The sequence below is a fragment of the Haliotis rufescens genome, unplaced genomic scaffold, assembly GCF_023055435.1.
Source record: "Haliotis rufescens isolate VD_foot unplaced genomic scaffold, xgHalRufe1.0.p SCAF_77, whole genome shotgun sequence".
Classification (NCBI taxonomy): domain Eukaryota; kingdom Metazoa; phylum Mollusca; class Gastropoda; order Lepetellida; family Haliotidae; genus Haliotis; species Haliotis rufescens.
The window spans coordinates 368,947-385,940 of NW_025964369.1; the positions used below are offsets into that span (position 1 = coordinate 368,947).

The following is a 16,994-nucleotide window of genomic DNA, read 5'->3' on the forward strand; positions in this document are numbered from 1 at the left end:
TGTCAATCGTTGGATTTTGTGGTCCAGATTGTTTATTTATAGACCGCCATCATAGAGCTGGAATATTGCTGAGTGCGGAGTTAAACAACAAACAAACAAAATTTTCAGACCGCCGTCATACAACTGGAATATTGCTGAGTGCGGCGTTGAACAACAAACATACCAACCAACCAACCCGATTATGTTTCTAGGATTGTCAGCACCATACCCGTGCTCGTGAGTTTCACCATTGACGGGTGGTAAACGTCTGAGACCTACATCACTTCTGGCTTCTGTTAAAAGCGGCGTTAAACCCAACTCACTCACTCCACATTTCCGAACATCGAATACCCATTAAAACATGCAAATATGAAAACATTTAACCCCATAATTTAATAATATAACTTGATGTCGGTGAAGATATACGTCTCCCAGCCTGTGGCTGATGATACGTCTGTAGTGTTGATAGGGGTAGTGAATAGTTCACACACATTGTCGGCTCTGTGGAAGCTGAGGCTGAAGCATCTGTTGCGGATGACGCACTCCGTGACGCAGAAGGCCCCAGAGACGTCAGAGTAGGCCTTCAGTAGAAAACCGCCTTGATATCTCACACCGTCCATCCTCTCTATGTCAGGGGGTCCCGTACAGTTGTCATACTCTAAATATAGAAGATATGTTTTGGTTTGATGTTGTTAAACGCCGCTTTGATGTTGTTTAACGCCGCTTTGAGCAATATTACAGATATATGACGGCGGTCTGTAAATAATCGAGTCTGGACCAGACAATCCAGTGATTGACATCATGAACATCGATCCACGCAATTGGATTCGATGACCTGCATCAACCACGGCAGCGACCCTGACCACCAGATCCCGTTAGTCGCCTCTTACGACAAGCATAGTCGCCTTTTACGGCAAGTATGGGTTGCTGAAGACCTATTCTTCCCCGGATCTTCACGGGTCTAGAAGGATATGTTCATGTTAGAAATGGGAACGAGTAAATTGGGTTTAAAGACAGCCAAAGGCGACTATGCTTGTCGTAGGAGGCGACTAACGGGATCGGGTGGTCAGGCTCGCTGACTTGGTTGATGCATGTCATCGATCCCATTGGCGCGTGAAGATTCGGGGTAGAATAGGTCTTCAGCAACCCATGCTTGCTGTAAAAGGTGACTATGCTTGTCGTTAAAGGCGACTAACGGGATCGGGTGGTCAGGCTCGCTGACTTGGTTGATGCATGTCATCGATCCCAATTGCGTGGATCGATGCTCATGATATCAATCACTGGATTGTCTGGTCCAGTCTCGATTATTCACAGACCGCCGTCATATAGCTGGAATATTAATATTGCTGAGTGCGGAGTTAAATAACAAACAAAGACATATAAATAGTGTCATTAAAAAGTATGTCCCGAAATATGTTGGTAAAATATTTCATCCCAGTTTGGGGACATTTATGGCCTCCAGAGGACTCCAGCGAAATAATCCAGTCTGGACCAGACAATCCAGTGATTGATATCATGAGCATCGATCCACGCAATTGGTTGCTTGATTGCTTTGCTGCTTAACGCCGCACTCAGCAATATGCCCCGCAATTGGTACCGATGACATGATGACATGCATCAACCAAGTCAGCGAGCCTGACCACCCGATCCCGTTAGTCGCCTCTTACGACAAGCATAGTCACCTTTTACGGCAAGCATTGGTTGTTGAAGACCTATTCTACCCCGAATCTTCACGCGCCAATGGGATCGATGACATGCATCAACCAAGTCAGCGAGCCTGACCACCCGATCCCGTTAGTCGCCTCTTACGACAAGCATAATCGCCTAAATCATGCAGATCTCACAGGTTCATCTGCCAGGTCGTGATTCATCGTACGTTTTTTCAGCAGTATCACATCTTTTTTTTTATTGGACTTAAGTGTCCGAGTATCATACCCGGCGTTCACTTGCATTTATTGGCTTGCTATTACCGCCAAGTCGTTGAGTTAAATTTGTACCGAGAATTAATGTATATAAATCGATGTATGACTACATGTGAGGTTGTTAACTCAATGATGTATCTCCGTGGATGCTGTTCCATGTTTATATATACCTCCACACACAACACAACAACGGGATATCCTGATCTAAGAAGCTCCTTATCAGCATCGATTTCGCGGTGTTGTTCACATCAAGAGCTGTGTTATCGCTATGCCTCTACGTGTTAGTATTGACATAACAGAGTGTATTCGACACTATTTCATTTCAAAGTGGTGTTTGTATCCTGTTGATTACAAAGTAGACCCAACGATAGGAAGGTGAGGTGTTTTGCTGCATGTTTTGCTTGACAACGCTATGAGGTCGATATCTAAACGTCGTTATGACAGCATAATAAAGAAGTGGTTATCCTTAAGAATGCCTTCATTGTCATCCATCAGCTTCTAAGGAATGCCTATCGAGCAATTCATCCCGCTGATCCTGTGTTTGACTGCACATCAATAACGATTGAAAGGATGAGACGCATTATGATCAAGGTATTGTTATTTGTGTGTACAAATGCTTGTACAATTGTTAAGTCGTATATCAGATTTGATTGATTGATTGTTGTTTAACGCCGCACTCAGCAATATTCCAGCTATATGACGGCTCATATATCAGATCCGGGGTAGAATAGGTCCTTCAGCAACCCATGCTTGCCGTAAAAGGTGGCTATGCTTGTTGTAAAAGGCGACTAACGGGATCGGGTGGTCAGGCTCGCTGAGTTGTTGATGCATGTCATCGATCCCAATCGCGTGGACTAATGCTCATGATATTAATCACTGGATTTTCAGGTCCAGACTGGATTATTTACAGACAGCCGTAATATAGCTGCAGTATTGCCGAGTGCGGCGTTAAAACACACACACAAAAACAACAACATTTTTTTTGTTGAACGCCGCCCTCAGCAATATTCCAGTTATATGAAGGCGGTCTGTAAATAATCGAGTCACGATCAGACAATCGAGGGATTGGCATGAGGATTCTCAATACAGAGAACTGAGAGACGATGTCATGCAATTAACAAGTCAGCGACTTGGACACCTGTTCCCGTATACTTGCCCCCTACGAAAAGTATAGGTTGCTGGGGACCAATAATTCTTATGTGGAGTCCTAATAGTCCTCGCGTATCCTAATAACCGACGGAACTAGGGGTACATGCTTAGTTCTTGTTTGTTTTAATCCGAAGTCAGAAATATTCCTGTTCTCGCACAACAGGTTGTGAATAATCAAGTCTTGGTTACACCACTGGTTGATAACCGGGGACCTATTAAGCCCTTGGGTGTGACAAGCATGGGATATCGGTGACCAATCAATCCCGCAGGGTGTGACAAGCATGGGAAACCGGGCACCTATTAAGTCCACAGGGTGTGACAAGCGTGGGATACCGGGGACCTATTTAGCCCACAGGTTGTGACAAGAGTGGGATATTGGCGACCTATTAATCCCGGAGGGTGTGACAAGCATGGGATACTGGGAACCTATTAAGCCCACAGGTTATGACAAGCGTGGGATATCAGCGACCTATTAATCCCGCAGGGTGTGACAAGCGTGGGCTACCGGGAACCTATCAAGCCCACAGGGTGTGACAAGCGTGGGGTATCGGCGACCTATTAATCCCGCATGGTGTGACAAGCATGGGATACCGGGCACCTTTTGAGCCCACAGGGTGTGACAAAAATGGGCTACTGGGGACCTATTAAGCCCACAGGGTGTGACAAGCATGGGAAACCGGGCACCTATTAAGCCAACAGGGTGTGACAGGCATCGGCTACTGCGGACGTATTAATCCCGCAGGGTGTGACAAGAATGGGATACCAGGCACCTATTAAGCCTACAAGGTGTGTCAAGCATATGTTACCGGGGACCTATCAGGCCCACAGGGTGTGTCAAGCATTGGCTACCGGGCACTATTAAGCCCACATGGTGTGACAAGAATGGGATACCAGGCACCTATTAAGCCCACAGCGTGTGACAAGCATGGGATATCGGCGACCTATTAATCCCGCAGGGCTGGACAAGCATGGGCTACGGGGGACCTTTTAAGCCCAAAGGGTGTGACAAGCATGGGATAATGGGAACCTATTAAGCCCACAGGGTGTGACAAGCATTTGATACTTGGCACCTATTAAGCCAACAGGGTGTGACAAGCGAGGGGTAGCGGCGACCTATTAATCCCGCAGGGTGTGACAAGCATGGGATACCGGGCACCTAAAAGCCCACAGGGCGCAACAAGCATGGGCTACTGGGGACCTATTAAGCCCACAGTGTGTGACAAGAATGGGAAACCGGCACCTATTAAGCCTACAGGGTGTGACAAGGATGGGCTACTGCGGACCTATTTATCCCGCAGGGTGTGACAAGCATGGGATACCGGGCACCTATAAGCCCACAGGGCGTGACAAGCATGGGCTACTGGGGACCTATTAAGCCGACAGGGTGTGACAAGCATGGGAAACCGGGCACCTATTAAGCCCACAAGGTGTGTCAAGCATATGTTACCGGGGACCTATTAGGCCCACATGGTGTGTCAAGCATGTGTTCCCGGATACCTATTAAGCCCACAGGGTGTGACAAGCGTGGGATACCGGGGACCTATTAAGCCCACAGGATGTGCCAAGCATTGGCTACCGGGCACTATTAAGCCCACATGGTGTGACAAGCATGGGATACCGGGTACCTATTAAGCCCACAGCGTGTGACAAGCATGGGATATCGGCGACCTATTAATCCCGCAGGGTGGGACAAGCATGGGCTACGGGGGACCTATTAAGCCCACAGGGTGTGACAAGCATGGGATAATGGGAACCTATTAAGCCCACAGGGTGTGACAAGCATTTGATACTTGGCACCTATTAAGCCAACAGGGTGTGACCAGCGAAGGGTATCGTCGACCTATTAATCCCGCAGGGTGTGACAAGCATGGGATACCGGGCACCTATAAGCCCACATGGCGTGAGAAACATGGGCTACTGGGGACCTATTAAGCCCACAGGGTGTGACAAGCATGGGAAACCGGGCACCTATTAAGCCTACAGGGTGTGACAAGGATGGGCTACTGCGGACCTATTTATCCCGCAGGGTGTGACAAGCATGGGATACCGGGCACCTATAAGCCCACAGGGCGTGACAAGCATGGGCTACTGGGGACCTATTAAGCCGACAGGGTGTGACAAGCATGGGAAACCGGGCACCTATTAAGCCCACAGGGTGTGACAAGGATGGGCTACTGCGGACCTATTAATCCCGCAGGGTGTGACAAGCATAGGATACCGGGAAACTATTAAGCTCACAGGGTGTGACAAGCAGAGGATCCTTAGGAGCTTTCATCATTAACCAAACAGGGTGTGACAAGCATGGGCTACCGGGGACCTATTAAGCTCACAGGGTGTGACAAGCATGGGCTACCAGGGACCTATTAAGCTCACAGGGTGTGACAAGCATGGGCTACCGGGGCCTATTAAGCTCACAGAGTGTGACAAGCGTGGGATACCTGGGACCTATTAAGCCCACAGGGCGTGACAAGCATGGGCTACTGCGGACCTATTAAGTCGACAGGGTGTGACAAGCATGGGATATCGGCGACTTATTAATCCCGCAGGGTGTGACAAGCATGGGATACCGGGATTCTGTCACCTATTAAGCTCACAGGGTGTGACAAGCATGGGATACCAGGAACCTATTAAGCTCACAGGGTGTGACAAGCATGTTGTACCGGTTACCTAGTGCGGTGTGACAATCATTTGATACAGGGGTCCTTCTAATCCCTTCAACCAACAGGGTGTGAACAGCTGCGTGTTGTGGCTCAACTTACCAAAAATCCATTTAGCGCTTGGGGCGTTCACAGTTAAACTGTCGACACCGGGAATAATGTGAGTAGTATCACCGTAGAGAATGTCTGCGTCCTTCACCTTGCCCCGACCTATTTTGAAATGCCCATCTTGCCAAGAGGTCCAAAACTGAAGATAGCCAGTGCAGTTTAAGACCGACCCAAGGAAGTCTACCTCTGTCCCAAATGCATAGAATCGGCTTTTAGTGTCGACCCATCCCCCGAGTAGCATCCTGTACATCATTTGTTCACGGAAGTACAGTTTGATGTTGAAGTCCTTACACGCCATGATTTTGTACGTGATCCAGTCCTTGCCACGAATATCAAAGCCGAAGTTCATGGGGTTGACAACGTCTGCGTATCCTTGTGTGTTGAACGTTATCGAGCAGACTGGAAGGAAAGAGAAAGCGTTGGTGAGTCATTCTCCAAGATATGTATCGTCGTAGATTGGAGATATAATACACTTGACAATCGAGGATGAGTTAGCGACTGGGAGTTGGGGCCGTGGTCATCACAACTTTTGTTTTGTTTGTTTGTTGTTTAACGCCGCACACAGCAATATTCCAGCTATATGACGGCGGTCTGTAAATAATCGAGTCTGGACCAGACAATCCTGTGATTGACATCATGAGCATTGAGCCACGCAAGTTGTTTACGATAACATGCATCAACCAAGTCAGCGAGCCTGACCATCCGATCCCGTTTGTCGCCTCTTACGACAAGCATAATTAGAGAAATGTATATACAAAGATGCACATATAGAGGTAGTTTCATCTTATACATACTAGAATCTACATCTGTTAAAGCTATGGAAGTGTTGATGTCGATGTTGATGTTGATGTGTTACAACTGACTGCATTTGCGCTCAAACTGGGGCTTCAGTTCGCCTACACCATAATTCACCTACACCTCTATTCGCATCCACAAAAAGTTATACTCTGCATTATTGACCCCTATTTGATAACGGGCACTTCCAGTGCTATATTTTTATACATTACCCCTTTTGGTTTGAAATCGCGAACAACTTTGTCATACATATTTAAATAATTTACATATGCTAATTAGCGTGTTGTAAGATGTCCAATCGACCCGTGAAGATTCCGGGGTAGAATAGGTCTTCAGCAACCCATAATTGCCGTAAAAGGCGACTATGCTTGTCGTAAAAGGCAACTGACGGGATCGGGTGGTCAGGCTCGCTGACTTGGTTGATACACGTCATCGATCCCAATTGCGTGGATCGATGCTCATGCTGTCAATCACTGGATTGGTCCAGACTAAATTATTTACTGGAATATTGCTGGGTGCGGCGTTAAACAACAAACAAACAAACAAACAAACAATGATGTCCAATCCAACCACTTCCACTGTTGCAACTAGAATATTAAAATATGCTTAGTAACAGAGATCCTTATGAGTCATGAACAATCACCCATTTACGAATTCGATCGTTTATTATTTGTGTCAATTGCACTTTATTTTCAGCAAGATAAACATTACAGCACGATACATACCTCCCATGGTAACACACAACGACAGCGCCACCGGTAGTAAGACACACTTCATTTGGATCTGCTCGTTATCTGTAACTGAAATGTTATACGGAATTGATTTGTGAATAACGTCAACAGAGAATGAGTTAGAAATTGCTTTGCGCCCTAATGAACAATAATCAACACTATCACATCGGACTCGTAAAGATCCGGGGTAGAATAGGACTTCGGCAACCCATGCTTGCTGTAAAAGGCGACTATGCTTGTCGTAAGAGGCAAGCCTTTGAGTTTTCCTTCTTCAATCGACAAATATTATTCATTGAAATCAGGACATACTCTGGTGACATTGGTTATATGTCAAGGAAATAAAACAATTCTGAATTTTTGTAAAACATTTCGTAACAAGATTTGAGGAAGGTATGCCAGACAGATATACCATCTGTCCGTTAGCAGTATTTAAACCTTCAAATGTACTTAATATAGCTTGTTAACAATTCTACCAAATACTAAAATATCTAAGAAAATGAAATAAACACTTTGCCATAAAGCATTTATTCTTCATACGGTGAAACTTGAATTTGAATTTGAATTTGAATTTGAATTTGAATTTGTTACAATGATTGTTTCTGTTAGGATTCGGTAGACACTCACTGCATTGTATTTGGGCAGTGACTAGTCGTCAGAAAGTTACTATATTTAGATGCTAGTGTGTTGTGTAGAAGTTTCCAGTAGTTAGTTGGAAAAGAGTGTGTTTAGGCATCTTTAACACTTTTCATCACATCAAGACCTGCTTTCATGTGAGGATCACTCATCATTCCCGATTCTCTGCCTAGACCGTTCCGGAAACTTGACCACATTCGCCGCTGGGTGAATATATATATCATTTTCAGACTTTGGCTATCATCACTGTAGTTTTGTATTTGATACTGGCCACTGCCATCATATTATGTCTTGCCATTGAATATTGTTCTACTGTGTAGTGCCATTGTCAATGCTGTGCAGTAATTTGTACTGATATGTAATCCTAGTGAATTTTGTAATGCATTTGTTACTTGTTTACCATTGGTTGATTGTTTGTTGGTTTCACAATATATAAGTTCGTTACGTACATTTCTGGGTTAACATATTATTTCAATTTCGGTATCGACACGTAACAATTTTCTGCCGCTCCGTGTCAGCTTGATGTGGACCACACCAGTGCTCGTGGTGTTCACCAAAGCGGTAAACGTCTAAGATTTAGGCGTTTACCGCCTTGTAGAAAACAACGAGCGTGGGTTTGGTCCACATCAAGCTGATATGGTGCTGACAAACCTGGAAAGGTAATCAGAGCGAAGCGGGATTCGAACCCACGATCACAGGTTACTGGCATGCTGCCGAAACACCATGAAGAGAATTATTCTTGAAAGTTCACATATCTAATGAAATAAGATATTTATAAAACAAAACAGTTTCTCTTCAATGACAAATGTTAATTATCAAATAATATTTAGAACAAAGCTAAGTCTTGGGAAACAAACAAGCTGATCTACCTGATTGCTGTTCACCCCTCAGTCAACGGGTAGATACTAATAATCCAACAGCTTCCTGATCGTCGGTTCTGAGAAGGCTGCTTCAACGCACACGTTTAACTGCATCTAACGAGCGCGCACATTATCGCTGAAGTCTCGCTTATCAAACGGACGCTTCATTATTTCAACGATCGATCGCAACGGCAAACCATGTGATATAATACATGGGACAAGAGGCACTGTGTTATGTTTTGGTTTTGGTTTGGTTTGTAGTTTAACGCCGCACTCAGCAATATTACAGCTATATGACGGCGGTCTGTAAATAATCGAGTCTGGACCAGACAATCCAGTGATTGATATCATGAGCATCGATCCACGCGACAAGCATAGTCACATAGACAAGTATGGGTTGCTGAAGACCTATTCTATCCTGGAATATTCACGGGTCCGGTCTGATGTGAAGACCTGGGTTCTGTAGTTCACCTGCGTGGTCAGAGTGAGTGAAAATTTCAGTTATATAACGGCGTGTCAGCTTGATTTTGGAGGAAAGCCCGAAGTGATGCAGGTCTCAGACGTTTACCACTTTGGTGAAACCCACCAGCACGGGTATGGCGCTCATATACCTAGAAACCTAATCAAGGCGAGCCGGGATTCGAACCCACGATCATGGGTTTCTGGTGCGCCAAAGGAACGACTCACCTCTCCACAGTGAAGGGTAAGACACGTAAAACATCACCATGCAAAATGAAAAACACATAAGTAAACATGCATCAGGCATAAAAGTTGTACGAATGAGGGGGGTTACAAATAAAGGGTTTAATATAACAAAATTACAATGCTCTGTTGTTATGACGGCGGTCTTTAAATAATCGAGTCTGGACCAGACAATCCAGTCATTGATATCATGGGCATCGATCTACGTGATTGGGATACGATGACATTCATCAAACAAGTCAGAGAACCCGACCGCTCCTTCCCGTTAGTTGCCTCTTACGACTTATACGGTTGCCCATAAGGGACACGGAGTCTTTTTTCATGATTTTGATATTTCACTTACTTTTATCGTAACCTTTTGCAAACTAACAATATTTGTCATACAAATATGTGATAAATCATGTATAAAAACAACCGAAAACATGAAAAAGGTACTTTCAAGCAGCTATTGAATGGCTGAAATGTGAAGCGAAAATGTCAAAAACTAAAATGTAAATGTCCAAAACAAAAACGAAAAGGCCAAAAACAAAAGCGAAAATGTACGGTGGCCCATAAGGGACATGGATACTGTTTTTCAATATTTTGATATTTCACTTACTGTTATCGTAACCTTTTGCAAATTAACACGATTTTTCACACAAATATGTGATAAATCATGTATAAAGCAACCCATGCTTGCCGTGAAAGGTGTCTATGCTTGTCGTAAAAGGCGACTAACGGGATCGGGTGGTCAGGCTCGCTGACTTGCTTGAAGCATGTTATTGATCCCAATTGCGCAGGTCGATGCTCATGATATAAATCACTGGATTGTCTGGTTCAGACTCAATTATTTAGAGACCGCCGTCATATAGCTGAAATTTTGCTGAGTGCGGCGTTAAACAACACACCAAACCAAACCAAAAGACTTTCAAAAATGAGGGTTGACAGCCTTGGTGTATGTTGCGAAGCTCAAACATTTCTGTGATAGCCCGCCTTCGGATAACACAGAGCATACACCTCCAAGTACAACCATCTCGGAAGATTTGCAAGCTGCGTCCCATGTACGGGAAAGAAGGAAGAAATTGCTAGACATGCTGAGAAGAAATAAGAGGTCAAGTAGAACAAATCCAGAGACGACAGCGGGCAGACTTAAAAAGAGCACAAGAACCATTAATATTGGTATGCGAGTTCTTAATGAACGAAAACGCGACAAAGATGGCTGGAGAATAGCTAAATCAATCAAAGCCCCACTTGGAGACAAGAACTGTATTGTTATGGAATTTTCACTGGATTCAACATATGAAACATTGAAGACTAAAATAGAGACGGCGCTGTTTGTGAACGGAAATAATTCCGTTCTCGGAAATGCTACTGACTATGATTTAGAGGTCGTCAATGGAAGGAATGAAAATCTTAATGACACTCTATCCTGCAGTTTTAATTTAGGAAACTATATTGAGGGAAATAAGGATCCTGGGAGCCATTCGCTTCTACCTTCTTTGCAGTCCACAGAGTCTAGTCAGTGACACTGATGGCAACAGTGGTGAGTATCATACATCACGGTTTAACAGTATCGCATACAAGATCGTTTGACGCGTTGATTGTAATTGATTTTGTTTCATATTTGTTAAATTACGTTCCAGATTCAGACACAATACTTCCAGAATTTGACCTTGGAACTCCAAGTGGGGAAGTTTTGCTTCATCGAAGGACTCGAAACCGATCAATCACCTCACCTTCAGCAAGTCAATCAAACAGATCATCGACCTCAACTACGGTATATCCTTCCACCACGACTTCGTTTTTAGAGTTACCCCTTGTCACAACATCGTCAACGTTTCACGTCTCAGCCTCCGGTGAATCTTCTGACCATGCCATCCTCCACAGTACACCCATCAACCGACACCTCACAAAATACCGCTGATCATCTGACCGCTTCACAGGAAATAAACTGTCCTTCTGTTCCAATGACAGCAATAGCAGGATACAACATGCAGTGGTTAGTATGAAACATTATCGAATCTTATAGTCAAACTGTTTTGGGGATAATATTACTCTTATCTTAACAAAGTGACGGCAGCCCACTTATTGGGACAAAACATATTATAACCCGCTACAACGAAGTAGGCAGGGGTTCCTGAAACGGCGTCCGTCTATCTGCCCGTCCGTCTGCCCGTCCCGAAATTGTTTCCGGTGCATAACTCAGAAACCGTTAAATATTTCCAAACGAACCTTTGCATGCCTATCAGGCTCATGCTCAACTGGTGCTTTTGCTTTTGATGAATTTTATAGATTCTTATGTTTGACGTTTCTGTGACAACAGGTTGGACTTAAGTTGGTTAATTGGGCTAAAGGTAATGTTTGGCTAGTTTTCCCCGTGGAACAGACATTTATAAGAAACCTGACGTTTGACGTTTCTGTGACAACAGGTTGGACTTAAGTTGGTTAATTGGGCTAAAGGGAATGTTTGGCTAGTTTTCCCCGTGGAACAGACATTTATGAGAAGCCTCACCGTGTACAAACTAATTTTTGTTTCCCTTCTTATCAATAATTTCTGCCTAAATCTGGTGCATAACAATAGGCCAAAACAATAAATATGATTGTAACTGAACGGAGAAAACTACACGATAGGTGCGATAACGGTTTAGATTTATATATACGCAAATATTGAATTTCATGTTTTGATATTGGTTTTTTAATACAGGTGAATAATGCCAATATTCTGGACGAACTGCAGGCTGCTGCTGAAGAGATGAGCAGCTTCCTAGTAGTGGCCGGATGCAGTATAATCCTTCAGGATATGAAGGACAAGGAGAGACTCGTCCGTGCGTGTGTACAGTTCTACATGGTAGATCAAGTTCAGTCATGTATGACAATGTAAGTGAAAGTATAATCTAATGTTTGCTCAATTCATTTATTTAATACCACCCTCATGAAAAAAAACATACCTTCATCTTTTAGAATCTTAATACATTCTCGTTGGAAAATAAAATATATGTAGGTGTGCTTTGTACAGGTATTATGCATTTGAATTTTGAAATGTCATGGTTTCAGACTACACATTGACAGTTATAACAGTATACTTTAGAGTTTTGCGAGTGAAATTTGGAAAAAGAATTAAAAAACATACTGGAAACATGACAATAACATCTTTATACATATGTGAATAAGCATCTTCACAAAAAGGGATTAAACGTTCCCAAGTTTGTCATTGTTTAAATTTTATGTTTGCTGAAAGTAATAATGCTGCAAATGTATACTCATTAGGATTAGCGGAGAAAATAATGCGAAATGAATTTAATGCTCAACATTTAACGTTTTCAGATTCTTTGAAGGTCTTTCGACACTTGGTGTCCTCGAAACAATGAGAAAACAGCCATCTTTCTGCAGTGATCTGTTCTGCAAATCCGTGGGTAATCTTGGCTTGGACACCGTCACGGAATCGTTTAAGCCTGTTCTGAACCCTGAAGGTACAAACAGAAGACGAAAAGAAGTGTCCACATTGGCATATTGGAATGACTACCTGAGCGACGTTAAAGGTATTCGAATGAAATGAAACTTGGTATTTTTCATAAAGATTTTGATAGGTAACGTACAAACGAGCCTTATAATGCATTTTTTTAGGTTTTAGTGGTAATGTATGATTTGATATCCCTGAAGGGAGTCATTACATTTTTATCTGCAATTGGTCTTTTGTTTGTTTATTTAGCACAGTGCAGGCACATATGCAAAACTGTAGTTTTAGATTAATAAATAATAAACTATGCCTGTTTATGGGTGTGATTTCAGAGGGGGAATCAAGACTGCAATTCTCCCACATATTGATGTTCGCCACTGGATCTGAATCCATACTACCTTGTGGATTTGATACAAACCCACGACTTGAGTTTCTGCCAGATTCACCAAACATGAGATATCCAACGGCTAATACCTGCAGCTGCATTTTAAGATTGCCTGTTACCTATGATGAATACAGCGAATTCAAAGAAAACTTTGAGTTTGCAGTGTTAAATGCTGTTTGGTTGGTATTGCGTGATAACCTTTGCAAGTGGTTATCTATAACTATTGTTGACAGCAAAGAACACCTATAGAATGACGAAGACTTTCCTATTTGATCAACAATTTTCTGCTCAAAGAAAAAGTACAGATTGTTTTGTTAAAACTACCATTACCACTGCGGTGTCTGGGAGTTTGTACACACAGGCGCGCGTCTTAAAATAGTGTTAAAACAACAACAAAAACGATATAGAAAAAATAGTTTATATTAGACCAGTTCCAGTTTAACTCGCACTCGCCCGTCTTCTCCATAAGAGTAAAGGTGGGACACTTCTCTGCCGGTATGCTCCCTTGAGACCAACTAAGAGTTTTTTAAAGTGTAAATCGCAATACACAGAACAGCTTTAAAAAATATTCTTTTGACGTCCATTGATGCACATAGGATAGACAACATGGAAGACAGACAGATACATATGTGTATGAATATGTGATTTTATTTAACAACGCTGTATAGAAATGTTTCATAAAAATTTCAATCGATGCCCCTGAGTGCTTAGACGACATTATGCAAATATAAAGCTACCTTAATGGTGATGAATTATAATCTCATTCTAAAATCACTATGATTTAAGGTGGCAGTCATTTCGCCATTCCACCGACTGCAAAAGCAGATGATATGTAGGTTGGCATTTTCTGCAATGATTGGATTTTATTATCTACCAATGAACAGTGCTAGTACATCTGCTCACAGGTCTTCACCAACACTGTCTGAGCAATCGGGAACATCGACTTGGATTTTTTATGAATCATTTCTAAACAGCGTGGTTAAATGAAATTGCATGTATACATATTAATTTGTCCGTCGACCGTGTTGTCTATCCTATGTGCATCAATGGACGCCCAAAGCATATTTTTAAAGCTGTTCTGGGTATTGCAATTTACACTTTGAAAAATTCTTAGCGGGTCTCAAGTGAGGATACCGACAGTGGTGTCCAGAGGTGTCCGATCTTTAAATTTATGTAGAAGACGGGCGATTGCTGGCTAGACTGAAACGGGTCTCTTATAAAAGATATTTTTACTATGTCAAGTTTTTTGTTTGCTTTTTTGGTTATAACACTCTTTTAACACCGCGCGCCAGTGACTGTACAGTACTTCTAAATTTTAACCGGTCCCTGATTCACTGTGTTTGTTTGGTTTATCAGACAAGGCTCTGAACAATCTATTTATTTATTTGTTATATCTACTTCAGTTACTAATATGAATACTTTGGTTAAACAACTCATTTTTGCAGTATTGAGAGATTTTAGACATTTGACATTGTTTTCATGTCTCATGAAGGAATCCAAATGTTAATAAAGTGAAATACTGGTGAATTAACGTTGGTCACTAAGTCTTGGAACAAAATTTATGTTATACATTTTACGTTTTTAAGTTCTTAACCGACATAAAATAATTATTTTTGCGATAAAACTGATTCCCCATCTACTATTTATTGATGTACTTCAACTTTCAGTGAATTTAACATTTAGTCTCCATTAAGTGGAGATTTGCTTTGACTCCACGTCCCTTAGTCATCATTATTATTTTACATAACTTTATGGACAAGTACAAATATAGATATGTATACCAGATGTGGTTAAATCAGAATATTCACGAAAACATTATTTTATATATTATCTGATATCAAATTATACATGAAATACAGTCAATAACTGCATTTTTACTCTTGTCCCTCTCCTATACACATCAAAACTTTCAAACTATATTTCACATTTTCCCAATACGCATATAATATTCTATGTTATTTGTTAATAGAATTGACATAGAAACTGTATTTGAACAATATTATATCAGTATTGTCAGTTGTTTTTGACTGAGAACATTCATGAATCTGTCCCAAAAGTTATCATCAGATACGTTAAACACTTTTGAAATCGTAGTTATGATATTTGAATTGAACTCTTTACACATTTAAATAATGCATAAACACGGGTATTTACTGATTATCAAACAGCAAACTACAGCTTTGACATGCGTATTCAAGTAAGCATGGTACAATTAAAACTTATTTTTTTATCTTTGTTACATTCGTTTTTCATCATGCAGATACGTTAAACACACCAATACGGATTGTGAAACTCCTAAACCAAACAGAATGGAAAGCAAGATAAAGGTGTGATGTATGTCCAGGAGATGTGAAGTGGATTAAAGGGCAATGTATGTCGCTCTTTTGTTTATTTGTGGCATCAGATACGTGTTCATCAGATACGTGAACTGAATACATTTTATTCAGAATTTAATCAGGAATACCTGCTCATTTGACCAAAGTGCGACGTAAAGAGTCATGCCACTTCCATTCTGAGTATGTGTATTTGAGCACAATTTTTTAAACAAATCCTATAAATATTCCATTTTGTTCGGTAAGTAATCTTTTAAACTCGACGTGACAATATTGATGGTAATATTAGCATATGTTTTCAAAATTTAAGAACATGATCGGATCCTATATTGTATTATTACAAGCTTATGTATACCACAAACACTGAATCTTGCAGATAACTATCTGATAATTTAACGTATCTGATTTATATGTTCATAAGTCTGTTTCTAAAATATGTGTTGCTAAAAAGTATAATATCTATGATATAACTGTTAGGTCGATCCCATAGTGGATTGAGATAGTTTTGATGGAAACATACTGTAGCGTTTGTGAGTTTTTAAGAAAAATATTATTTAAGAAGTTTCAACAAAAAAAGAACAGAGCATCAGATACATTAACGACGACCAGTGGTTTCAAACTCTGTTCTTTGTTAGCTTTCTGCTAAAACTCAATATTTTCTCTTTTTGACAAAATCTTTATTATCAAATTGATCTTCGGGTGTACATTTAATGTCGTAATTAAATTCAGAACAAATACAAAAAATGTTTGACACAAGTAAACAGCGTCATGGTGAAATTCGCATCATGAGATTTTCAGAAATCATGATACATACAATTAATTGTGTTAAGTTCAGTGAGGAACGTTTTTGTCTTGGTACTTTCATTGGCCATTTTGAGACATCTCTGGCAAAAAAACTACAGCGAGTCAGTGTTACCAAGTACGGTTAACGTATCTGATTATTCTTCCCCGGCCTTTAGGCGGGGAAGTATACGGGAAACGTTAATTTTGTAGCATGTATGTCGACATTTTGGTTTATTTGAAATTTCAAGCCACGCATTTACGGAAACAAAACATACAAATCATGTGCGTGGAATGTTGAAAAAAAACCAAGTAACTCAACTCATCATGATCACAATTACTATTCTTTGAAAGAAATAAATACAAAAAAGAAACTGACCAAAAAACGTAAACGAGGAATCTCCGTTATTGATTAGTCCCGGTATTGAGATGTTCCCCAACTACGTGATAATATTTTGATAATATTTGTGCATCTGTGGTTGTGACAAAAATACCTTATCTTGTATGACTTTTTTGCCATATGG

The 16,994-nt window shown here is 41.4% G+C and overlaps 1 protein-coding gene across 1 annotated transcript; it reads right to left on the bottom strand.

The window, feature by feature from the left end:
• Positions 1–221: 221 nt before the first annotated feature.
• LOC125376785 lies at positions 222–8,865 on the bottom strand. Its single transcript, XM_048388713.1, has 4 exons — positions 8,844–8,865; positions 7,336–7,410; positions 5,810–6,214; positions 222–637 (listed from the first exon to the last, which is right to left on the bottom strand). The coding sequence occupies exons 2-4, from the start codon at positions 7,385–7,387 to the stop codon at positions 372–374; spliced, it is 723 nt and encodes a 240-aa protein (XP_048244670.1). The 5' UTR covers positions 7,388–7,410; positions 8,844–8,865; the 3' UTR covers positions 222–371.
• Positions 8,866–16,994: the final 8,129 nt, after the last annotated feature.